The sequence below is a fragment of the Varroa destructor genome, unplaced genomic scaffold (genome assembly GCF_002443255.2).
Source record: "Varroa destructor unplaced genomic scaffold, Vdes_3.0 BEIS01000001.1, whole genome shotgun sequence".
Taxonomy (NCBI): Eukaryota; Metazoa; Arthropoda; class Arachnida; order Mesostigmata; family Varroidae; genus Varroa; species Varroa destructor.
In genome coordinates, this window is record NW_019211454.1 from 38,431,402 (window position 1) to 38,458,773 (window position 27,372).

Consider the following 27,372-nt stretch of genomic DNA (forward strand, 5'->3'; position numbering starts at 1 on the left):
ACGATTTCGATGCTCCTTAGACCGTATTTCAGACATTCGAAAACGGGTTCCGCTCATGAATTAAATCTGACTAGTCCACTATCTGCTGCAAGGTTTTCAGGTTGCACGTTTGAAATGTTGCCAATTGCTGGTTGGGCTGACGCACGTTTACGGCTGAATCTGGGTGCAGACTCGTATTTTCCTACGAACGGAAGGCACAGAGGTTGCCGCTGTACCATTGCGATCTAGTGAATATTCAGTGTTTTACGTCCGGTACTGCCGTTAGCCATGGTTTCAAACACATGTCATAGCAACGTACATTGAATATGTGTTTTTGTGAATCAGTTATGTTATAATCCAGTCTCAAAGAGCAGCCCAGCTTAGTAAATCTATTCAAATGTTGATCCTTCGCTTTTGTATAGCTTCCCGTTCTCAATTAGATGACAGACGCTGTGCTAAGTCGACAACGGCGACAGCTGAATTAATTCTGTTCTTGGGGCAGACAAACAGAGGTACTTTTATGGTGTTAGTAGCCGTCATCATTGCTATAATTTCACTATATATCTGAGTACGACATTGAAACATTAATGACAGTAGCGGCGGCGCTGGCGGCAACAATAGACAGAGCGACCGCCCGCCCGCCTCAGGCAGACTGCTTCTCCCTCTGTCTATCGGCCTATCGCTCTGTTAGCGTATACGTCTGCTCGACAGGTGTTCGTAAGGCCTGTCTGTTTGTCTGTGTCGACGTGCCTTCCACAGCTGTATGCTATCTGTAGCATTGTCCTACTCCTACAGTAGCCTAGTGATTGACTGACTAGCGTCCCTGTCACTCCCTGCATACTGCCAACGGCAGCCGCCGTTGCCTATATCCCTGTTACCATCGACTACGACTACCCTCGCCTATCGTAGCCGGGCACCGGAGCGCAGCCGGCGATCACAGCGCTCCGCGCGGCTGCAGCGGTTACTGCGGCAGCCGGTAACAACGGCGGTATCAGCTGCAGCCGCGGCAACCGCGGCGCAATGGTGGAATAGAATGGCGGTCTGTGTGGAACGGAACAACGAACGACAGTGGCCATGTGTTTATTTTGATCATTGGGCCCCCACAGCGAACAACACACGACAGACACACAGTTCGGCCACGGAACGAACGCAAGCACATAGCACTGCACTCTATTCGACGATAAGTACTTCTACCGCTCGGCACTAGTTCACTCGACTGATATGCGCACACTTCAATGACGAGCTTCGTGCTAATAAACGGAACAGAGAACGGACCCTGTTCGATTGGTCAGACGGGGACTCCGGAGTACCAACGGAGCTCAAGTGCAGGCTCCAGTTGCTTGACGATTCCCGGTTGTCAACTCCAGACCAACGGAGAAAATGCCTAATCGTGCGTCTAACGGAGCTCTGCCCGTAACTAGCAAGTCATGTTTGTATCTCTCCAGCTGACAGTGAGAGAGAGTACGTGTCTGTTCTTGAACGGAGTAGTTTGGAGTTAGGACAGAGATATACATATAGAGGGAGAGATAGAGATAGAGAGAGCGAGCGAGAGAGGGAGAGAGGAACAACAGAGAGCGAAATAGAATAAGGATAGCCTGTCGACCGAGAAAGGAGAACAGAAAAAAGAAATAAATCGCTACAGCAGTACGGCACCGTGATACAACTACCAGGCTACCATCTCTAGGATAGAAGAAAACATTCGATCTCAGTCGCTGGATTCGATTGCGTTTTAAAGAATGTCGCTGTGAAAATTGACCGTTGTTGGCTATTTCCATCGTTCCATCTGCTACCGACACGAGCTGTTTATCTATGCAATTCTTGCGTCTTCTCCAGTCCCAAATGAGCATTTAAGTGAATTTTTTTCGCAGTGGCAACCAGTGCGACAAGGCATCAAACGTGAAGGCGAGTGTTGAATATAACAGGACGTAGAGAGTGTCAACAACAGTGGACTATACCGTGCGGTGATCGAAGTACTTAATTAAATTAGGTTGTTGTCTGTGATTATCGAGCTTTTCCTGTGGGATTTAGCGATCGATAGCCAAGTTATCGGTTGGCGCCGGTCTTCTTCAAGTGTTCGAATTTGCGCATGGATGATTTCCTTTGTGAATGGTGACCCTGTGTGGTGCAACATGGTGCTGTCTAATGTTTGCTATCAGTTATTTTACCTGGGTGCGACCCGTTAGAAATGCTCTCCGATAACTGGATACGATGAGAAAACCCAACGAAAAAGTAGAGTGACCTGAACATAAGTGTGGGATATTAACACAAATAAAACACTATACTTTTGAGTAGAGATTGAATAGCGAAAAAATTTCATATGTGTAGCTTATCTCTACACGATATACCGAAAAAAATACTAACAAATGGACCATCAGGCAGCTCGATACTGATACATTTCAAACAGAAGGATACTATAGTCCGTATAAAAAGGTAGACCGCTTTTCGTCGTTGTTTCTATCGCCATGAGCCTGTACCATACACACACACACACACCTACGACAAGGTATTAACGAACGTGCAAGACCTAATATCCGGTAGCTTTAAATGAGCAACGCTAACTATACGTCTTGAATCATTTGGTAAACTGGTTAAGGTTTATTCTGTTGTTACTTAGGCTGTCCTATTATTCCGAGTAGAGGTTCTTTTCGTAGAACAAAAATAACATTTCAGCAACACGCATCATTCTCTAATGTTCATTCAACAGTGACGGAAATACCTATTGATTCCATAGACTTATCTTGTTATCGATATCATCGTTGTTTCTGTTGCTGCCGTTAGCCCAGTTGTTACATTCTGACCGTCAGGATAGTATAAGTTTTTCCTGCTATCGGAATAGACAGTATGTTAATGTGTTGGTTGATAACAAACAGGTACATTCATTTGAACCCGTTATTGTTAAATAACACCGAGCAACTTGTCGATTTCCCAGCGTTGTGATGGGCTGTCATTGCCATAGCTACTGCTCCTAACTTGGTCGTCGGCGTTACATTGTTCGATCTAAGCGAGCGCGAACGCTCGACCGACCGACGTCGGTCTCCGACCGCCATCCGTCAACTAACTTCGTTGAGTTCGTCAGTCAGTGCGGGCAAGGATGATGTCCGTAATGGACGACCAGGAATAATCTGAATTGTAGAATTAATCTGCCCGTCGAAGGCTTTTGACGCTATCTACAAGCAACAGTAACAAGCACAGAAGTTGGTATGCAAAGTGACGATAATCTATTTAGGGACTGTAGGGATGGCAACCATTGTAATCGTAACTGTTCAAATCGATGTTGCTGCTATGGCTGTCGTCGCAGCTTAAGACATCCACCCCTCTGTCTGTTTTCGGTGGCGCACGCGCCCCCTTCGTTCACCAAGTGGCAGCCATTGATCCTCATAGCAATTTTCCAATACTCATGCTGTTTGTGATCCTCGTCAACGTCTTGCTCTGCCGCTAACGGTGCGCCCATATCGGGGCATTTTGGGTGGCGCAGACTCTGACAACAACGACAGCTGCAACAACATCGTCCAGTTATACGAGGGTAGAAGCGACGACAGCGGTGCTTCAGCAAAGGCCACCTTTTCTTGTTCGACGACACAAACACGGGTACATTGGCCCCCCTCTGCTAGGCGTAAATGAGGTGGGGTGCTTCTTTGCCCCGGCCACATAGCCAGACAGAGATTTACTCGCGGGTAAACTTTTCAGCCGTGAAACAGACGGCCAGTCAGACAATCCAGTCGAGACTGTGAATCTGTCACGGCATAAGTAAACCCACAAGCATGTTGACACCGGTCGCCGTCGCTTCCACCAAGACTCGTTTAACGCGCAGTTATGACCACTGAAATACTGTAACGTAGACGGCTAGCACGACGCTGACAATACCAACAATTGCAGCAACAACAACAGCATTCAGTGGACATAGTAGAAGTAAATAAACAAGATTCACAGAAATCTCCCCTGACTTGGTAGTTGGTTTAGGCGCTGACGGTTACCGGTGGTGAAATACAATAATCGAATGGAAGCCTTCCTCAGCTTTAGATCGTCTAATCAAACTACCATGCTTTGACTTGATTATGGGCACTAGCCTTGAGCACATCGAGGGAAGCCATCACGGTTTACAGAATAAGGGCGAAGAGGCAATTGACGGTTGCTGGGTTTGAGTCAGAAGGTTTGCCTGTTGATGGTTACGGATTGGACCAGATCGGTTTTTGCAGAAACGAACAAAATCACCAAAGAACTCTGTTGCTACAATTTCTATCGTGAAATCATCGATACCAAGCAGTAATCCTTTATGTTCCTGAGAATAATTATGATAGGCCAAGAATACATGAACCCGTGTGAGATGATTGTATCAGTGATGTGTGATCAGTGAGCGTGAGCTCATAACTGTTCTGAGTAGATGTCTTTCAAGATTCAAATATCGTCTTGTCATCCGGAGCTCATTTGATCTGAGCAACTTATTTGCCTACAAATCATATGTCAGACAATACATAGAAAGAAAATACAGGATAATTAAAAAATATTATCGTTTCAGTGACATAGATCCAGGTACGGCCTGAGCAGTCGGCACGACATCATCGTCTTAAGGACGGGCCACAGATACCTAAACAGATTAGGAACTGCAACCCATTCTTTAATAATTTTGATCGAAGACAGAACGGTAAAAAGCAGATGACAATCAAGTAATATATTTACGATTCTTCGAATTCCGTCAAGCAAAAATGCCTTCGGTGCAGCAACAGTTCAAACGACGATTTTATCAATTCAATTTTAGCATTACTTATCAGAATATACGCATAGGAGAAATCTTCATCATCAAAACGAAGCCAACGCAACATCTTCCAAACGGTCCAATTATTCTGCACTTCAAAATGGCCCCATGGATAATGCATAAAAGACATGACCAATCGATCAGCCGTTCGAGTGAACACGCAGCTCAGTATTTTGATATAATAGAGGCGATAAATTATGCCGACTGTAGCAAGTGGGGAGGTGGCTAGTTTTCATTGATTTGACTTGGTTGTTGTATGAGGGGTATTTTTCGTCTCACGTGCACATACACAAACACGTACACGTACACGTACCTGCCCGTGTAATGCTGTGTACCATTGCGTCAACACGTACTGCTCGTGTCATTTGTATCAGACCTTGCAGAGCACCGAGAAAAAGGGAAAAACTCTTGGTTTTATGGGGGTCGATTGCCCAGTAGGTCGACTGCATGCGACCGTATAAGTGGCAAGCGAACGCCTCGAGCAAAATTTAAAAAAAAAAAACACTGGAGGATGTGTTGATGACACGTCCTGATCTTGATCAATATGCACGGTGCGCTATAGAATACGCAGAATGCCTTTGACAGTGCCACAAATAATAGACGAATCCGAGGCTGAAATCTTAACAATAACTATGCAAAGTATAACACGATCGAGTCCGTAAGCCAGTTACGATGGCTACTGCATATTTATCTATCCGCGACGAACAGGTCGGTGACTATCGAAGATGCAGTGCAGTTACAAGAACTTAGCGCATACGCAACGAAATGAGAAACGAAAAAACAATTATTGACCGGCCGGGACCAGACTTTTGTTCGCTAATCATGCCTCGCAAGCATATAATTTAGCATCATAACCAATGTTAGGGTGCGTACGACACAAAAATCAAACCCCTTAACCTCGCCACGTTTACCTATTACTATACTATTATTACTATTTTTTTCTTTGAATATCCGCAAGACTCCATATGTATAACGTAAGACATCTTCTTGGTCGCTCCGTTCGCTCACGTTTGGCTTTTCGAGGCCGTTTCGATGAAAAGGTTTCTTATGCACCAATTGGCAGCAGCTGCCTAAGTACTGATAAAAGATGGGCTTATCAGACAAACATATTTAGCCCACAACGGCATCAGCCGCAGCGGCGGTAGCAGTGAAGCCAGCGGCCACTTTATTGTCGCCCCCCATCATCGTCGTCATATTCATTGGTTTATCATTCTTCATTCAGTCCCCCTTCCCCCCTCCGCTGCAGTGTTACTGGTGCCCCTTTCTCCCAGCGCAGTCGGCTAACTGCGTGACAGACCCGCCAACCGATAGCTGATGGAACGAGCGTTGCAATGTTGATCCTCCGTCATAGCTCAATCACTTGTTTGCTTGTCTACCTATTCTGAGTGCCTGGCTTTATCCGTCTGACGCTAACACAGTTATACATGACGCTGCCGCGGTAGAAATCGCCAGCCGTCGTAGCAGTCGTTTGTACGCACAGATAAAGCATGTAGCTGCCTGACCAGCGGCATTTGCTAACTGACTGGTGCGCCAGCGAGTGGATAGACGTAGGTATCAGTGGTTAACATCCCTTTAACGCCCCCCACAATGAACCCAACGTGGCTTCTGCGGAGAAAAGACACTTCTGCAGTGACTTCAGAAGTAACAACGGCGGCGGCGGCGGCGGCGCCGGTGGCGGGGGCGGGGCGGGGGCGGCATCATTGACACCACGCGGCAGCAGCTATTGAACAGCGGAAGCAACAGCGGTCACAATTTAATAGTAGCGATGATAGTACAGTGCCATATAGCATTATTTTATTATTGCGACTGCTATGATTACTGTTATTATTATCGAATCGATATGAAAGTACCCCCAACTGCAACCTCCTCAGGCATCACTATTTCGCGGCGGGCCGTGCAAAACATGCGATCTGCTTAGGCTACTAGGTAGCTCCGTCTACGGCGGCAGCGATATCGGTAACTGTCGCTGCCATTGCAGTCGTCGTGAGTGAGGAGCCGTGGGGCGCGGGCATTTTGGTGACGGACGGTCTTTAACCGACGAAGAGCAGGCCATGCGCGCTGAACAACGAACCACTAAAGAAATCCCATACGTCCATCTCTTCTCCTTCAATATCGTCATCATTATCAACAGCGGTTCGACATTATTATCGTTCGCAGCACCGTGACCAGCAGCAATATTCAGTAGTATTTTCTGATTCATTAAAGGTTCAACCTTTATTGTCGACGATAGTGTCGCTGCTGTTGCCGCTACCGTCAGCTTTCGCACCTCATATTAACAGAACAGCTGAATAACTCTTGTGACGAAGAGCTGAACAGCGATATCATTATATAGGATATTACTATTATTATGATATGTTTACCATTGCTATTACGACTATAGCAAAACTAAAGTCGGCCAAGCGGACGCTGGCCGTACAAGAGCGTCGCTCACAGGCGCTGTTATCGGGCGTCGTGGTCGTCGTCGTCATCGTAACAGTATATACAAGTAACATTATAATGTTCGAGTTCATAGCGATGCTTTGCTTGGCCACTCGTCTAGCCGCTTCGAGCGTAACTAGACATTGTCGACGTAGCTTTATTATCATAGGTGTTGTTACTTATTATTTTCCGAGCTCCCTGTTTATATGTGGCGCTGCTGGCGATTGAACCCGCCTCAAATTCAAAACTCGTCCACTTAACTCTAGCGATATATTAAAGTATATAGGTGTTAAGTCATTTATCGAGATCGTGTCACTTAGTAATAATAATGGCGTGCAAAAGAAGAAAACGAAATTCAATTGGAAGCGAATGACAGTCATTTAACTGATCATGAAATACCCCACCCTCGTTCATTCCGCTTTCCCACCTTTTTCAGATGGGCACAGTAAGAGACTATACTGGAAACTGTCGTTTCTAGTTGACACTATACACGATGTTAATGAGGGTTTCTTTACATTATATCAAACAACAATGTTGTATTGTAGCATACAACCTGCCGTAGTGATAGCATGGGCCGTTTGCCGTATCGTTAAAGAAGATAGCACGACATTGAAATATAGCAATAGAGTTATTTTATTAAGTATAAAAGGAAGAAAGAAGATAGGCAGTTGTAAAGCTTACCTTGATTTACGGTCTCTGCAGAAAGAAACGTGTGTCATCAGTTATAAAAATGGGGTCCAACACTTACGTTTGCATCGGGAACTAGTGCTGTGTTCCGCAAATCAAAACCATCTCACGAATATTCATTTTACGGGCTATTGTTGCAGTCGTACTTAATAAAAGATCTTGTAAAAGGCTCGCTCCAGCTTCTCGAAGTTCGATCGTAAAATGTTCATAGCAATGTTTTTAAAATATCTAACAAAAATACACGCAATGAATAGAAATTTTGAAGAAAAAAAAAAGTCAAATGAGACAATGCAACCAATAGCCATCCTATCAGCGGTTCACGTCAGCTAACGCCGTGAACCCCCGTCACCGTTATGCAGCGAACAGTAGTTTACCCCATGTGAAAAGCGATCTCCAGTAAAGTACTGATATAAGAAAAGAAAACATCCAGCCACCGAATATGTGTCAAGTAGAGGTTTTACATTAGATTCAACATTATACAGAGGAGACCGTTTAGAGGAGAGACTGTATATAAGACAATATATGTACATATATAGGGTAGAATGTATATATAGGACAGTAAACAGATGCTTCGTACCCTGGAGAGGTCTCCGACTGACGACCACCAAAACACTTCGAAGTATTTACATTATATGTTCAGAGGCGAATTGAAACATTCGCAGATATACAAATACTATAACATAACACAGCCATTTTCCATTCCGGACACGTACTTGAGGTAATCGGTAAGTCGACAATAACAATGAAGTGATCACTAGTATTACCCTTCACTCGTGATGTTATTGGCATGCGGAAGGCATATGTCGTGCATTAAACTGATATATAAACACTGTGTATCGTACGACAAGTTTTGGACTAGCCAGACGCTTCGATGGGTCCTTCTCCGTAATCAATTGCAGTGGCCCTGCGACGCAATCGTGGTCCAATCAAGATGGCGACTTCACTTAGAGCTGCTTGCGTTCATCTGTGAACGTTGCCACTGCCACGGTGAAATTCGTCGTAAACACGGCGAATCAGGAGCGGCTGTACCAATAGGCACAGCATCCGATTGTGCGACCTGGTCAGGCGACCAACTTCAAACAATTACGATACAAATAGGCCGCAGCTGCAGTCATCGGCGCCACGGTACGGAAGGCGTTTACGCACTTCGTTACCGTTACGCTTGTGCGTATGCCGTCTTGCAACTTAGTCCCTAACTGGGACCGGAAGCATTGGAAATGAGGAGCGACAGCAGCTTTGCTTCCAGTCGATCTTAAGCTAATGACGATACAAAAACATTACATGCATGACTATATATACATTAGTCATGCACACGTTTCGTGCTGATATCCGCGAATTTGTTAGACGGAACGGCAACTAGAGGCACGCGTTTAGTGTCTAGGCGGACCCCTAGACGAACCTTAAGCGTATGGACCTGAGGCGGGAGTAAGGACATGACCTTACTTACTGAATTGTAGGAAATAGCTCAGAGTTGGTTTAATACGTCCTATGAGTAAAGTGTGCTCCGTGTGGAGCACGTCGACATCGATAGATCACTCGTTAATAAAATTTCTGAATATTTTCAGCTCGCGCGGTCATTCGACATCCCCAATGAGAGCTTAACAATGATCATGTTTTGTTAGCTGTGATTCGACCAATGCCGGTCGATACCTGGACGTACTGCAAGCGTTCGGACAGACTATTATCGACAGCTGCTATATAATATGGTATATGCCTAAATAACGATTATTTCTTCAAGCTTTGTTCAAGAAGGCCAGATACAAATCCTGAGATCGTTGATAGCTCTATTGCTCCGATGAACTTCAGCGCAAATCAACTCTCGACAGATACTCGATAGCTATAATTTCGTCTCCATCCGTAAACTGCCATTGAGCATTTGCGGTGCCAGCAACAAACCGTCGAGAATCTGGAGCGAATTGTAAACGAGCACCATAGAACTATAGTTTCAGCGACAGCATTAATAAAAAGCCAAGACGATAACAACTAAAAAACAATTGAAGTGGATCCTAAACGAATTGTGTTTGTTGCGTGACACGAGCGGGCCATAAGTCATCTTCCCTTTGCTCGTCTGGCTCTAAACGTAGCGAACGGAACCTCTCGTCATATGATACGCATGCTATACCATTATGATTATTTGTCGCCACACAAAGCGTTGCAGCTATCAGTGCTGCTGCTGGCGCCATGATTTCGTTAGGTTTCTTCAGTCTTATAGCTGAAGATACCCTTCATTCATTCACTAGTCACATTCGCTCAGCATGAGAGCTACTCTTCCCCCGCCTGCGTCTGTTTGTGTATGTGTAAGAACGCTGCCAAAGCCGAAAGGGATAGATGCGACGTCAATGTAACTCAGAGGGTGATGCTTACGTGCCGTCCGCTGCTACTTCGGCGGCGGCGGCGGCGGCAGCAGCAGCAGCAACAACAATCGTCATACCGCTAGAATACAGCAGTAACAGTTTTAGAATTGCAGCTGCACGAACAGAACGAACGGGAAAACAACTGGCGTAGCAAGCTGGCACATCACAGACGGTAGGGGTGGCGGCACTGGCAGCGCTGATGAAGGAGTTTGAGGCGATGCTGGGAGCTCTAGGGGGAGTCTGGGGTCTGAGGGAACTTACTACTGACTTGTCCACATGGGCCACGCTTGTTCACTTGGCTCAACTCAGTGACTCAACTTTTCTCTTCAGATGACTTTATCGTCCGTCGTTATCTATTGCATTGCTGCGGCAGCCGCTATTGTTATTTTTTCTTCGTTAACTTCACTAAACGATGTATGAATGAAGAATGACTGGCTGTCTCGCTACTGCTGCCGCCGGAGCTAAATCAGAGTGAGTCGTTGAATAACTAAGCTGCACCGAACTGACTTAGAGTAGGGTGACTGTTGCATTGTAACTTGCCCTGCAAGGTAGTTGTGCGGTAACAACAACAACGACAACGACAACGAGCGATATAATAAAGACCGCCAGTCGTCACGGCCTTTAGGGGCTGCCGCTTTCGTTGACGTCCGTTGCTCGACTTTCGGCTGATTGCGTGGCCAGCCGGCCGCTCGGTCGTCAGGGAACCCTTCGACTACGGCCGCGTTAAGAGCGTTAAAATCCCATTCGTTTATTTTCGTCATTTTTTACTTATCACGACAAGTCAGTCTAGTTATTCTCCTTCACCATCGACGGCGTCATCATCATTGTCATCATCGCCAGCAGTAGCAGCATTGTCATCATCATGCCAATAGATGGCGCAGCGTATCATCCAAGGCGTCCAGGGTGTCTGTCTGTCTGTCTGTCTGTCTGCCTGCCTGCCTGTCTGTCTGTCTGTCTGTCTGTCTGTCTGTCTGTCTGTCTGTCTGTTTGTTTGCCTGCCTGCCTGCCTGCCTGCCTGCCTGCCTGTCTCCTAATACCACGTAGTGCCCTGTTTACATGACTGCGGGCTCGTTGGCTGAAATCATGCTAACAATGCTCTATGTATAAACCCCCCTAAGGCAACAGTAATAGCCGTCGTGATGATTGCGGTAATGCTAAGATATTGCCGAAGGGCTATGGGGTACAGACAAGCGTATTTGACAATTCAATTCAGATTGCTAGCTCTATAGGTCTTTTGCGAGTTTGAAGGCACTCCTCGAATGGCGAGAGAACTATGTAGACGACATATTTTCCAATTTTTTCTTTCGTTGATCTTTTTCGCCTGTTTGCATTTGTGCTCGTCGACATTTTCCGTTGTTGTTGCTCCTTCTGCTGTCGTCGCTTTCAGCGACGTGCATTAGTTCAAAACGGCACAGCTACTTATGATAAGGCAATTTCATGTCTCACCGTCATCACAGACAGCCACAGAGCAAGCTAGCCAGTCAACCGTCTAATTCAGCCATAAAATAGATAAGCATTACATTTCCAACCAACAACAACAGTTATTTTCGCAGTTATTCAACGTGCCTAATATTGTTGTTATAATACTAATAACATTATTATGTCGTGAGACGGAGATCCGTTTAAGTGCTAATGATAATAATCATAGCACAGCAAGATAAGCCGATGTTGCACAGTTCAGTAAGGTAAGCCAGTTTAGGCAGTCGCCTCCTCGGCCGCGATGCCAATGATATTTAGGTAAACACATCAGGTTTCCTTCGGCCTACTGGTGCGATACAACAATGACAACAGCAGTCATAACAAGGCCATTATCATGAGCAGCAAGAATGACAGAGGATTGGGTCTCCACCCCACCATTTTAGTGGGCACCCTGTGTCGTAAGCTAACCGGTTATACAACTCCGTTATTTGTACCGTCTATAACAGCACCTGAGGCAGATGGGCTTATTTAGACACTATCCAAATTTTGCTGGGAACAAAAATCGCCGTGCGACAATTGGGTTTAACTTGGTCTTCGATTTTCCATGTATTTTAGTTAGGTGATTCAAGCGCACGTTTTAATCGTTTAGCACGCTCCTGTTGAGATTTCAAAGTTCACGCGATAGCCAAGCGAAATTCCGATCCGTTCTTTCGTCTAGTTCGAAATTGTTTACCTCGTTCCAAGCCTTATAGTAAGATATTAAGAAAAAAAGTCAGACAAAAATTGAAGGAACAGAGATTTGTACCCGAGAGAAAACCAAACGGCCAGCAGTAAAAGCCGCGTAAATGAGTATGACAGGTGTCACGGGATGTTCTCGCTGTGTAGCACATAAAAAAGCATTTAAGCTTGACAAACAAACATTGCCTGCTCACGAAATTTGAGCGAACCATACGAACAATAGGCTAAGAAAAAATGGGCTTCGATCAAAAATGAAGGCTATAGCATTGTATGCCGTCTCTGTTCTAGCGACCGCAATGAAGCCTCCTTGTTGCGTTGGGGGCCTTCGGGTAAAAGTTTTCCTGTTGAGGGACTAGGAAATGTACTTTCATTGATGTTCCGCAGCAGCCGCTTTTGACCATTATGTATCGCACCCTAATCAATCCTCTATATGACCAATCCTTTGATAACTAGCATGCCACACACAGTGCTGCGTACATATAAAAAGCACAGTCGTACAATAAATTATTAAAGTCGGACCTAATAGTAGGCCCCTTTATACGTTCTATACGCTAGCGAGAGATTGGTTATTGAACGACTCAAGATAACGTTTCTGTTCTCATCTTTTCTGAAACTATACTTCAACCTCTGAGGTCCGAGTCAAAAAGCATAAAACTGTCTTTAAAGTTAGCGGCAAATGAGCCACGACTCGAAAATCGCCGCTAAGCTAAAAAACTTCAAACATAGTTTCGCAATGATACGAAGAAAGATCTTCGTCACGAACAATACGGACCGATCTTAGGTAAGAAACTGAAAAATCAAACTACTCATTACACAATAATAAATACCGTATATTATTGTTAAGCATGCAATGTTCATGCAATTGTAATGATAACGGATTTTCAGGATTCCCGCAGTATTACTCATTGAGAAGATTCGACAAAATGGCGTTTGTGTGTGATAGTTATTGGATAGGTGAAGCTCTTCAACCTACTAGCACGTCGGTGACGGTGGTCATTTGCCCGTTACTGTCAATACAGCGTTTCCGTGGAGCGCTGCTTTTCGTTTCTTCCGGAAACATTCTTCTGGGAATTACGAATAAAATAAAGCTTATTGCAGTATAATAGTATCTTAGCGGTATGCTTGCTATATTTACTTTGCGAGAGAAATATAGGCCGAACGAAAGGCAGTTGTGGTAAGCGCTTAACTGCACCCTAACGGACAACAAAAAACAAAATAGAAACATGCAGCTTGTCCAATTCCGGCACGTACTGTTGTTTTGTGGGAAGCTTATTTTCAAAGAGCTAAAGTTATAGTGCTACAAAAAACAACAGGTAAATAGTCATCGACAGTGCAACAAATGGGACGTGGGCGAAACCTCGGATAGCAGAGTATCAATTACACACCATAAAAAATAAACTATAAAGGTTAAATCGATCAATGAGGTTTCCAATTGGTCCAAATCATCGTATTAGTCCTAAGTAAATCGCAACGGCTGACCCCATTTTAATATTTGAAATTTAATGGCTATCCTGGGAGGTGACTGTGCTAGCCTACGACAGGATGTTGTTTAATTAAATTGACAAATTAATACCAATGCAGAACACTGGATTAGTACGTGATAGCGAGTCTACAAATACCGTCAAAGGTAGCTTCCTTACGCATTTCGCTACTAGCATTATATTAGCCACTTTGAACGTCTTATACGTACTACGGTTCCTCGAATATCTGCACAATGATCGATAATGTCTCACAGTAACAAGCTTCAGGGGATTTTGTATAGGCTTCATCGATAATTCTCTTAATACAGGTATACAGTATGAAACCTCACATACATTTAAATAACCAGCCAGAATATATTGTTTTACATAACTTCATTAATGCAAAAAATGTGTGTAGATATTATCCGCTGAGTCGTTTTTTGTCCTGCTTCCCGAATCGTTGTTTACCAACGTTAAGACATAAAGGGGTAACTAATGAGCGGCACTATAATTAGATTTCGACGGGGGTGCTCGTAGAGCCCAGCAGCACCACAACAATAACAAGAAACGGGGAGAAAAGGCCAAGTATAAGCTTACATGCTGAAGTCAAACAAAACGCTGGGATGCTGCTGAGGCCGTGTTGATGGCCGAATCTAATGGAACAATCAAAGCGACGTCGGCCAGACATTGCCAGGCTGCGGCCGCTTACTGTAAAACGAAGGCGAAGGACTACCGTGGGCTGAAACATTCTGTTCAGGCGCTGAAGCGGCCTACACTAATACCAGTTTTCCTACCAGTAGCAACAGCACCCCTACAATTGCACTAACATATTCCGATAGTAGAAATAAGCGCTTGTACTGACAGGTCCCAGACGAACGCCTGGAAGAAGCGCTAATATATTTGGTTGATTTTGCAATGTTTAAGTTGGTAACTTCATTCATGATTACAATTGTAATAGCAAGTAGTAGCTCCGCACATTTCACCCACTTCACTTTCTTCACATAAGAAAAAAAGCGAAGTAGAAGAATATAGTTGTCGAACAACGCAAAACACTGCGGTTCATTGATAAATGTCTGCCCGTGAACGGGTCTTACTCGCTCATGACTAATTTACTAAGTGATTTGGCCCAAGCCATCATAGTTTGACACAGTCGTTCCATCAGGCACGCACTCACACACGTTATGAATAAAGGCAATCTTTTAGTTTATCCATTCATCGACCATTCCACACAAACACACACACACACACACAGACACACACACACACATAGAAGAATAAACAGATCGACTTGCAGCCGTCGTAGACACACTGACACAATGCGTGAGGCTATAGTAAGCAAACACAGCGGTCTGGGGTGGCTCGTTTTGCTTGCGTTTCAATGCAATTTCTGCCCGATTTTTAGCGCCCTACTCCTCGAAAATGCCACGCTCACTAATATGGCAGTAACACGGTTACGCTTCGTTCCATGAACGGTTACGCGGCGGAGGCGGCTGTTGCTGTGATGTTTGCGACGTCTTTCGATATTTCGAGATCTATCTAGAGATAATATAATTGTGTGTTTGTCGGCCAATCTAGTGGCTTGATATAATAATAATAATAATGATAACACAACGAACTATGTCGTATGGAAAAGGTCGCCAAAACCACAGTGTATGACAGGCCTTTACCCATGAGCTAGACCGGCTTTTAACCTGGTGCTAGAATGGCAGGCAAACAAGATATCGTATTAGTGACGTAGCACGACCCCGTCAATGACCGACCAAGCAATAATACACTCATACACGCCAATGGGAAATGCACCGCAGTGTAATAAACAGTGTGTGACAAAGTGCCACGACGTAGGGTTACTACGCCAACGGGGGTTAGGGTGAAGGTGAGAGGTTCATTACATGCGTCACGTATTCCGTACAGGAACCGGCTCCATCTTTCTTCCGCGTCAATCTACGACTCCGCATATAGGAGAAAAGAGGTTCCATTAAAACCACTGATCGAGCTCTTATGACTAATCGACACTCGCACCGCGATACAATTCAATTCCACTATGGGCAATTCATACCACAGCTCTACCCGTATACATTTAATTGTCGTTAATACATCATGACATATTCGTGCCATAAATCACACCCGCCGTATCACTGAAGTCACCACGCCGATTCGATATCGAGTGGCCGCTCCTTTTTCTGCTACTGCTTCTCACAATATTGACTGATCTAGCTATTCCTGGGCAAATTAAGCAAGCATCGTACCGACAGATCGCCCCAGCGTAAACCGATCGCCATTTTCGCAACGATCGAAGACGCAACAAACGAAACGAAACACTGTGTAACTAGCTACGTTTGCTATTTGCTAGTGTTTACAAACACACGTAGGACACATTAAGATGATACGTATTCGTCACAGGCGTCTTATATTAGCGAACGTTTCGTTGAGTGCATCGTGTTACGAAAAGCTAGCACGAGACCGAACATCGAATCATGAGAACCACTTGTCTGATATCTCAGTCGAGGAAAGCCGATCGAGTACCTTTCAATATAATATTGGTGCTGCTAATGTGTATATATGTATATGCATTTACGACGACCCAAGTCTGCGAACCAAGGAGAGACGCACTGCGATTGTGTATAAGGGTATTTGCTTGTTCTACATAGTCGAAAATCAATCCGACAACGGCGGAACGCACCGCAGACGTTAGCCAGCGACGCAGTGTTAACAACTAGCGTTGGAACTGAATGCTTATTTCGGCGCGGCTGATTCGAACATTTACATCCTCTCGATAGTCCCTGCTGCCGTTATTGTTGCGTTAATTCCATGTACAGATCGTTGTTGTTACTGCTATTCTTGCTACACGTTGTGAGCGGGACGCACAGCTGTTCCGTTATGCGCTGGCTGTTAAGTTAGTTGGCATACCGTCGCCATTGTTGTCTCTGTAAGAACGCCGCAATGTTGCGGCGGCGCTGAGTGCCCCATTCGGCCGCCCATCAGAATAAACGAATAGTGAACGAATAGCAACAGCATTGTCGAGTGAAATCGAGCGGATCAGCTGGCACAAGCAAGCAACATTAAATCCAGTTCATCGAAACGTACCGGCCGGCCGTCCAGATCAGATCGGATCAGATCCAGCCGACAGGCTCCACAGAGAAAATGAAGAAGAGCGTGAAGGGGATGGAGCATCAACGAAAATAAAATGAAGCAACGTGTATGTCACAGAACGCGTTTCTACAACCAAAGCGGACACAGCCGCATGCACGTAGACGGAAAATACGATGGTCAACAATTACATGAATAGCAAGACCCACGACGATGTCGGGCGAACGAATATACGGGGATTAGGATTGACATCGTCATTATTACTGTCCCGTTACCTTACAGCAAGACCCTTGCCGACACGATCGGGATACGGGGCGCGGGGGAAGGGGGGATACAAATACAATCGGGTTAGCAAACATTGGTTCGAACTGTTGTTTGTATCTTCAAAACTAGTGCAAAGGCCTCACTGACAACTCTCACCGTCGTACGAAATGGCTTAGGCTAGAATTAGGAGGATATGCAGTGGAAAGATTTACCGCGGTATTGGCGTCGTTCTAATATTCCGCGCAACTGTTCAACGACATGAGGTCAAACGAAAAAGAAGTACAATTTTAAACGACGATAATTTTACAAAGCAAATTCATAGCAATGTCGTAACATTAAAACTTTGTTTGCATTTAAATCAGGATAATAGGATAGTGAGAAACAGGCTTCTAATGAGGGCCATGCACGCATTTAGTTGATCGCTATTCATATTCTAATGTCTCTTTAGATATTTCTAAAAATTTAATTTTACATGTTGATTTTTGAACAGTTTTCTCGATATTTCTACACCAAGTTGCGTCACTGTTGTTGCGTCAACCCTGTAGAAGTTTACCATGTACTATAGAAACTAAGTTGAAATGGAGTCCAAAGAGAACTTGACGCTTATCATGATAACGGCAGCAAGATCCTGGACAGAGCCGTCGTGATCGTGAGCATCTAGAATAAGCCGAACCTTTACTAGGAAACACAATTAAAATCTCTGCAGCATAACAATAATGCGTTATTTACATTTACTAACGGTTTTTTTTTTCTTTTTTATCCTTATAGTACTACAGGCGGTGTTATGCAGCAAAGAAGAATATTTCCTCAAAATTCTGAGATGCCTTTAAATTACTAATTAATGAAGTTGAAGTATTGTTTACAAAATATATTTTTTAGAGCAGTTACAACAATATAGTTTATGCTTGGATCTAGTAATGTTTTTGGCTTGGTCTCTAACAGGTAGCATAGATATTCTATGGCGCTTATTTGAAGATGTGCATTCTTTAACTACAGCCAGCGAAGTTAATTCATGTTTTCCTCTTCTTAGTCATTTCAATATATTTATAGGTAGCTTCATACTTCAGACGAACATATGATGGCCAACATAGAATCAGAATGCAGTCTGAATTTGCTTTTTATCTGATAATATGAATGGAACTATAACGACAAACATGCAGCTCAAGCGGGCTGCACACAGATAAAGAACCATGAGGGCTCCATATAGCTATCGGTTCTATGAGGTAGCGTCTATTGAATCACATAAGCAAGCGGGTTTTCGTTCGCGTTCTTCTCCCAGAAACAGAGACGGTGGTCTGAACATGGTCGCAATTCATTCTTTTAGATTACTTGTTGGTAGAACGCGATGTTTGAAAAGCCCCAATTTCGTTGATCTTATTACACAGACTTTTCTGCATGAGCGAGCGCCTGTTGCGGTTCTGTTCGGCACCTTGGACCAAGAAGTGTTCATTTTCGCAACAAAAAAAAAAAAGAACACCAAGCGAGCCAGCTAATACGGATGACTAACTTTAGAAGACATTCTCACACTCTGCAACTGCATGGCTTCACATATGTTCAGGCCAAATCAGACCGGTCTGTTAACGAAAAGCGTTAGATAATCGACATTTAATGCAAAGTGCCATTGTAAATGGAACGTATCAACGATACCAAATATACAAGCAGCTATTAATGAAGGTACATGGTAAAATAGTTTAATGGCAATGTGAGAACAACCTCTTACCTGATCTCTAGCACAGCTTTCAAGCATAAGCGTTCTAGAGTACAAAAAAGTTCGCAGGACGTACAAAATAATCGATCATTTTTCACCTCCTAGACGTCACGTCACGGATAACTAGTTGTTGATAAAAATATGGCGTGGTTCGTCTGCAGTGCAGTGTTAGTTCTTTACGGCGTGATTATTATGAGAAAGCTATCCATAGTTGAGCTATGATCGATTCTACCATGAATATCGAGTAAATCCGCCTCGGTGAACGCTTGTTAGCGTACAACTCAATTTTCTCTGTTAGGTATATCAGGAGCGAAACCACACGTCATGATAATCCTAACGTGCATGTTGTTTTCGGCCCACAGATGATCTACATTGAGTCGACCTATAAGGACATCATATACGATGGACTAGGCCATATGCTTATCATAGAGAAGTACTACCCCTGATCGGCCGCTACCCTGAAACGTCTTTGTCAAAAAGCGGAATCAATGTGCATATTAACTAGAAAAAAAATTAATAAACACTTAATTGTTAGTCAGTCCCGAGTGTAGTTATTAATCTGCATTGTGTTTAGCCACCATTTCCTACACAGTATATCGATAGAAAAAAAAATCAGAATTATGTTTTTTTTTTTTTTCTAAATTACGCAATTCTGTGGCAGGTCAACAAAAGTTCGATGGTTTTAAAACTAAGCTTTTCTGTAACCTTATTTCAATTTTTTGTTCAGCGTATAGATACTCATTCTAAAATAGAAAAGAAACAATGCAAAGAAATTTAAGTCAGAAAACGTGAAACCTTCTTCAAATCTTCAAAATCCTACCATCCATTCAATGTATTCAGCCAAATTTAACGTCTGCCGAAATACAGTTTTTTTTCTGTATTGTTTTCTTGCCTTTTTTTTCTTTTTTATTATGGAAGAAGCGTCACTATTTCAGCATGTATTTAGGTAATAAAGAATAAAAATGAACAGAATGTGACTCTTAGAAGGGTTGACCTTCAATGAATCTCCCATAGGGTCAAATAACGATATCTGAGCACCCTACATAAAAACCTATACGTGTGGTTCGTTGCGGCTGGTTTCGTGAGAATCATGATTAGAATCTAACAGTCATCATTTCGTGCATTCCTCTTTATAAGCAAGCTTAACAAAATGGATAATCTTGGCCTGCCAACCCCTGTTTATTTATATTTACTCTAATAATCGTTTCTTTCCAGATTTGGTCACCATACCACCTCCATCATTTTCCATCAACCAATCAACACAGCCTGCGTTCCAATCATCCGAACTCGCTCGAATTTGCACGCCTGCTTATGACCTCCTGTCGCCCTTTCTTAATCGACCAACTAACTTCTAAATTGCATCCTTTCTAACCATCCTTAAATCGTGTTCCTAGTGTGCATTTTCCACTAACTTTGCTTGGCCTGCCTATTCACGTCCCGTATTCCGCCCGAAACCACTAGTTTTATTCGTGGCATTTTCTGTCCCAGTTGAGATGAGTCACCACATTCGAGTTTGGCGACCCATTGGCCATCATTATGATTGAATGATTACTGCGATTTGTTGATTAGCTTGTGTCCAACATCTGCCATTGTATTCATTCGTCTAGCTATTGTCTTGCATTATATGTTTGCTCAATTTCAGTAGAGGCGCTACAGGAAAAGCTTCCGTTTCCGCTCTCAGTGTCCGCAGTCAAGCTGCTCATGGGCCTCGAGAATCCTATCAAGGTGTATAAATGTGATCTCTGTGAATATACGACACCGGAAAAGGGACTGTACAAGTAAGTAACTTTAGGTTGATAATTATCGTTTACCATGGCAGAGATTGATTCACTCCCATCCGACTAACTGCTCAACGCGATGCAGAAACCCAATGCGAGGCAATATGTTTGATGCCGCCATGCATATAGTGAATGAACATACACACATGGTGGATGCAACCCTACATTTAGATGCTCCAACTTAGTAATTTGGCTTATTTAAACACGTCATAGTAACAGTGAAAGCATATGCCAACTTCTGCTAATAATCTATTATATTAGGCTGTTTCAAGCAAATATGGTAAACTTTAAAATTGAATAACTTTTTTATGCGCCGCAAGGGACGAAATCTATTTGGTAAATATGGCTCGTCCTCTAGCAGTGACAGTTTACTCCAGAAGATAGTAGTTAAAAAAAAATGTCTCTTAGCGTCCAAAATCAACGTTTTTTTTTTTTTTTTTTTTTATGAAAATCATATCGCTGCGGAAATTCACGGAAGTATGGTAAAAACATTGGCCAATGAGGCCTTAAGCGAAAACACAGTACGCGAATAGTGAAGGGAAACTGGCATGTTGACGATCAGCAATCGACGAGTACGTACTGCTGTATTTAGGATGACTTTATGCGAAGGCATAGCTTAAGGTCTTAAAGTCCTATCAGCCAAAGCTGGCACTTCGCATATAGCGTATTATAGAGTTATAGCCCAAAGGCTGAAAATGCGGAAACTGAGCAACAGATCGGTTCTCCGTGAGAAGCCAGTCGGAAGCGCGTCTTATGCGTTCCGCTCGCGATTTGTGGAACCTTAATCGACAAAGAACAGTTCCATAGACGAGACAGGATGGGTTCAATCGTACCACCACCAGCCGGGGAGGAATCAGGAAAGAGTCGTATCAGGGAGTACGGAGTCGCCCTAGAGAGAACCCAAGTTCGGTGGCCGTATCGAATAAGTTTAAGAACATTTGCTACTGTGGTCTACTAGGCCAAAAGCAAATGACAAATGCAGCTTACTACCTCGAGTTTCTCAAAAGACTCAAGGATCGCTGGCATGACGGCGAAACGAACGCTAGAACTCATTGTCATGCCTCAACTACTTGAGTAAAGGAACATTTTACGTTGGCTTTGACCCGTTTATTCTCCCGATACAAGTTCGTATGATCACGGGGCTTCTTACGCCTTAAAAAAGATAACTAGCAGGCACGCATATTGCACGGTCGATTCTGTTCTAAACGCCGCAGATAGAGAAATTGCACATGCGAACGTGAATGGTAGGTGTATATCTGTCCAGCAGAGGGCTGGAACGACCGCAAAACAAGAGGGGCATAGCTCTAACGTACATTGAGAATTGTCACCCTAGCTTAACCGGTTTAAATATCATTCAGTTTCAAAGTCCACCGGATTCGCTTGTGACAACCTAATATATGCATGAATATAGAAAGAAGCATGAGTGGACAGATTCTAATGATAGCTTCCTTAGTAATCATAGGCTGAATGTTATTATCATTGCTAATTTGATTTCTTGGAGACACAATTACGCCACGAAAATCTCCTCTTTGTTAATGATTAATTAATTTACCCTGTTCGGCGTATTCACACAGAGAATATTCACCCTCCTTTACGTGTCCGTTTTAAACATTCAAACACATTTGATACACTGATGGAAGAGATAACGTGGTCCCGTTTTTGAACAACTTTTTATGTATTTTATGCATACGATTCTCACCAAGCTATTTTCGCTGACGTAAACCAGGGCGCAGAAGCGTGCGCTATTTTTGCCCAATTGTCCCTTTCATCATCGCCTATTGAGAGATCGTCTCCTTTCATCATCACATGTAATTGTAACTACCATACGTACGCCTTATGCTAGAAGCCATTACCTCCTCGAAGGGACTTGGCTTCCTGTCGTAGCTTGCTTTACTTCATAACCTGTCGCAAAAAGCCGCGTCGTTGGTACGATAAAAAGGCTGCCATTTAACCGTGTCAGCCAATTAGTCAATCATAGGGCGCTTATACACGTAACGTGATTACGGCCAACAATTAATTTCATGACCATTTTCATCGATGGGTTTGTCGATAACAGTCAGAGATTGATATTATTGAACACATTGTTACACCTGTCCTTCTCTTATTGTACTTTATAGCCATGATAACGTAATTCGATGATGAATCGAGGGGCCATTTTAAGCCCTCTTAAAAACAATAGCTTACTATACCGCACAGCGTAAAGGTTGACCTACTGCAAACTGCTGCAAAAAATGCTGTCATTCAAACCCTCCATATTACCCCATGGCTTGCTACTATATCAATAATAGCATACTAAATGAGTTCCGATTCAAGTGACCCATATAACTACTTAAATAGGCCACCAACACTGTTGCTATACCGAAGATCGATGCAAGGTTTTTGTCAACAACGCGGCGTTCCCCCACAGCAGCCTGTCTCAGCGCGCCTATTATGCCACCCCCATGTCGGCCTTCCTCTACACGGCAGGCCAGCATACTTTAGACTTGCTGTCGACCAATATATACACGGACGTTCTTCGTGTAAGTAGTAAGGCTAACTGACGAGAGCCAAAAGCTGCTGCATATGTACATGCACATCTCCCCGTGGTGTCGGTGTCAGTAGCAATTAATGCCACTGCATTGCCACTACCGGTTCAACGATGCAAGGTCCTTCGCATGCCCAACGTGCCGTATGCCTTTGAGACGTTGGTGAAACAGTACAATTAAAACGAACTGTGGCTGGAGCGTTGGGGGTGGGCCTGCTGCGAGGCCTCAGCAGCCCCAGATAGTCTGCTTCGCGCTCTTGTTACCTGATTTGAAACTAGAGCGATCTTTCTCTCTTGATATTGCTCTTTGGGTGCATTGAACATGGCTGCTGCCTCCCTAACGGGTTCGTTAGACATCAGCGTGTCGACAGCGGCTGCCTCCGCCGCTGGCGGTCGGATGCCGCTATTATTGTTGCTGTTGTTACCACGAACTTCTTTAAACAGGGCCGTCTGTGCAACGCACGAGTGTTGTGCTTTTGGCGTTATTTTTAGAAAAAGAGGGATGGCAAATAGCATTATCAAACGTCGATGATGCTTCCGTGTGCCGTTCCGATTCACTGCTACCACAGAACGACGACGACGCCGCCGCCGCCGCCAGCGGCAGCAATAACCGCTATAGGAGTAATTACAGTGGTGCAGCTGAATCTGTCACAATCCGTTATCGTCACAACCAGTTTATGTAAATATGATAGATACACAAGCGTTCGGGCTAATGTGGAACAAACTTTGGCTGACGGTTCATTTGTAATGGGTATGTATTCATTCGTTAATCAAAATCATCGAATTAGGTATGAAGTTCACTACTGGTCAGCTATTGTCCAATGTACCTGTGCCGGATGAAACCTCACGAACGAAACGAAACTCTTTGGCTACCCGAAATTTTCGCCGAACACGGTCTCCATAATCTAAGTCCATATAAAAATGAAAATTTCTGTCAACTAAAGGGGAAAATCTGCAATAGGAATTATGTCGATGAGCCTCTTGAGCACCTATTGAAGTAGCGCGAAGAGCTGTTACTGGTAATTCGTGATGTTGATGCAAACATCAAACGCTGACCTGCTAGGTAGGTAAAAGTCCAGATAAACTTTAACGATTTTTTGCCACATTCGATTTTTGTTCAGTCCCGTTTTTGCTAACGATCCTTATTTAGAGTACGTTAATTTTCAGAATTAACATGGGAGGATTTTGATTTGAAATTACAATAAATAACATTTGCTTTCTCTATCGGGACACTCGAAAACCTCGTCTCAATGTCCGTTTCCATTTAGACAAGCGACATCAATCTATTTCAAGCTGGCTCGCCGCACAGGCCTGTCGTCGTGTCCCCATGCATAGTCTACTCTATGACAGATGCAGCATAAACCTGCCATTTTTCATCTCAGTTGTAATACATCATCTAGTTAACTTACAATACGATACAATAGGTACGCAAAAAATATCTGTAACAGATGTCTGTCTCATTTCACCTGTTTCTTTGACCAGTCGACTCTTTGACTGTGTCAATAAATCTAGTCAAAAATTGCGAAAACAACAACGAACGGCAATGGCAAGGAGATGAGAGTCCTTTCGTAGCTCGTGTTTTGGGTACTTAAAATGACAACGTCGACAGAGTGATTACCATCTAACTCAGAAGCCTCAATTTTCGAGCCGCGTCAATCGCTCTAGCTAGCAGCTGAGTAGGTCTTTTTTTCGGACAACTTTTTTCCTTTAACTGGGAGACATTTATGCCCAAAATGTTCGATTCCTGTCTAATGGCGTGAAAGCTATGTCACGAGCTGTTAACATTGCACTAGACAGTAGGTAAACGCGCAGCTTGGGGGCCCTGGTGATGCTTGAACTCGTGTTTTCGTTCAGTGTTCTTTGGCTCCAGTCACTATAAATATTACGAGCTACAGATGTATGTTGTATATATAACTGTTCGTATGTGTTGTCATAGCTCGTTAAATTCATGACGACGACGGCGTCAGATTGAGATCTACTTCACTTTTAAACAAAACGAAGCATCATAATATCAGCAGCGACAGCTGTCAGGTTACGGTCGAACAATATGTATCGTAGTAACGACTGTCGATGAAATCTCACGGTAGCCCATCCATATTCAGTCCGTAACATGTTTCGCCGTTTACTGCCTTGAGCGTTAACGGAACCTTCGGGAAGCGTGAAGCATAAGAGATACAAACAAGTACTTTCACGCGTGTCTTCAGTGCAATACGTCTTCAAGCGGTACGAAGCAGTTCCACATGACCTAACCGACTCAAAGGCTTGACACACTTGAAGTACAGATGTCTTCCACGTTATCAAGCAACAATACTAGAACAAGATTAGAAAAGGGAGCGAATATTGTAGTTAGTACTGATAGGCTTTTTGAACATGCCACTGAAATCTACGAGCCCAAACAAAAACAATTTTTTGATAAGGCACTGCGATGACGCTGTCAAACGTTCTTCTTAGTTTGCTAGTCCCTAACCAAAGCAGACGGGCGGGCAGGCGCGCGTTCATTTTTTCTTCCGAAGTGGCTATTTCTCTTTAATAACAGTAAAAGCTACTGCGTTAATAACAACAACAACATGAGAAGCTGCTGCTGTTCGAAGAGGCTGCAGCAGAAGCGAACTGGTGATGCAAGACGAATGCGGTAAAATGGTAACGATAATGGCCGCCAATAGACACCACCGCACTGCGCGCCTTTGGCTGATACAAGCCGAGCTCTACAAGACGCCGGTCAGCGTTGAGGCAGCGGCGGGAGCAGTTGGCAACGACAATACCAAAAAACGGCCGATGGCAGGAGCGGCTATACTCTCCCGCTTCCTTAAGGCAGAACAAAGAGGCAAAGATGTTTGCTGGCAATCCGTAGTAGAAGCAACCCAGCTACTCTAGTCAACTATATAAAGTTAACTAAGTTTACTTAGAGCATTCCACTGACAGACATATCTCGCAGTATACGGACGTTAACCTAAGAAAACGTCAAAAGCTAACAGTAATAGTGATGCGATTGCCGATGATGACATTGATCGAACGGCATAACGATACTGTATGATACCGTTCGTAGTAGTGCCTTTACTACGAAATAAGCTTCAATGATTCTGTAATGTAACGACGGTGCACGAATGGAGGCATGCTTGACCGGAAAGGACATCTACCTAACCTCTACAATTTCGTCTTAGTTACATAAGTCTAGCCACTGAATTCTGCGGTAGCAATGAATGTAAATGTCTGCGTGTGTGCGTGCGTGCGTGCGTGCAGTGAATCAAGAAGTAGATTTGCTGCGTGCACGATGGTAAGGAACGACGAGGGCCAAGTGGTTGCTTGTAGGAACCGCTCGCCCAACTACCCGCCATATACGACCATTAACGACCGTAGCAACAAAACTAAATCAAATCATCCGATAACCGTGTGATAGCATTATTCGATCTATTGGATGATTTAACATTATAGCATTCAGAAAAGCCGCAGCGGCGCTGACGACAACAATTTAACCGCACACTTGAATTGTGAGCGATTCCGCTAGTGGTGTGTTTTTCGTGCGTTTTCATACGTTCACAATGACGCCATTGACAGTAGTAGCAACCAATCAGGGGTCTTCTCCAACCCCTTATTTAGGCACACGTTGTGTTTTTTACCCCGCAAACGATGCTTTGATTTCAGTCAATAATTTAAGGACGAATGAGGCCAACGATCTTGAATAGGCAAACGCACAGCTAAAACGGGCGGCAATCGACTGCTTTTCCAAGTTTATGTGATTAAAGCAAATTGCATTTCGCTTTTCTCGCATCGCTGCCCCTGATTTTGTTGGCAATAGGTTCTATTAGCTCCGCCCTCTTGCGGACGCAAAAAACGTACTACGAATGACTCAAAGTTGTAGGTGTGTATGTGCGTTTTATATCTCAACGTGTATGTCTTCAAGTGGAATATGTCACAAAATCTCTCTAGCCGAGCTTCAGCCAATGCCGTCGCGCCAATCAGTCCATCGGCCGACCCGATCATTGGCGAAATCCTGTTTGACAGCATACACAAAATGTCGACACTTTAACCCATTTACATTTGATAGTTAATTAAATTTATCTTGAAGTTTAATACTAGTGCTATTAACGAAGCACAAACTGCGTATCTATAGGAATGAGCAAACTTATTTAAGGCTCACAACGTTAGTGTACTTTTGGAGTAAGACAGCGCAAAAACGAAAGGCCATGAGACAATACAAATATA

The 27,372-nt window shown here is 43.8% G+C and overlaps 2 protein-coding genes across 16 annotated transcripts in view; one reads left to right on the forward strand and one right to left on the reverse strand.

The window, feature by feature from the left end:
- Nucleotides 1-27,372, forward strand: part of LOC111243410 (zinc finger X-chromosomal protein-like) — a 54,781-nt gene that overhangs the window by 6,530 nt on the left and 20,879 nt on the right. For 4 of the 14 annotated variants that reach the window (XR_015322388.1, XR_015322389.1, XR_015322378.1 and 1 more), the window contains exons 1-2: nt 698-2,208; nt 19,230-20,645. Coding sequence is in view for 2 of the 14 variants with exons in the window: in XM_086981780.1 (XP_086837906.1) it covers nt 20,569-20,645 (77 nt within the window). In the remaining 12 variants the exon portion in view is untranslated. The other 10 variants (XR_015322383.1, XR_015322377.1, XR_015322376.1 and 7 more) reach the window with 9 other exon arrangements.
- The window catches only part of mst (misato mitochondrial distribution and morphology regulator), a 57,015-nt gene that overhangs the window by 2,173 nt on the left and 27,470 nt on the right, over nt 1-27,372 (reverse strand). The window lies entirely within an intron of this gene.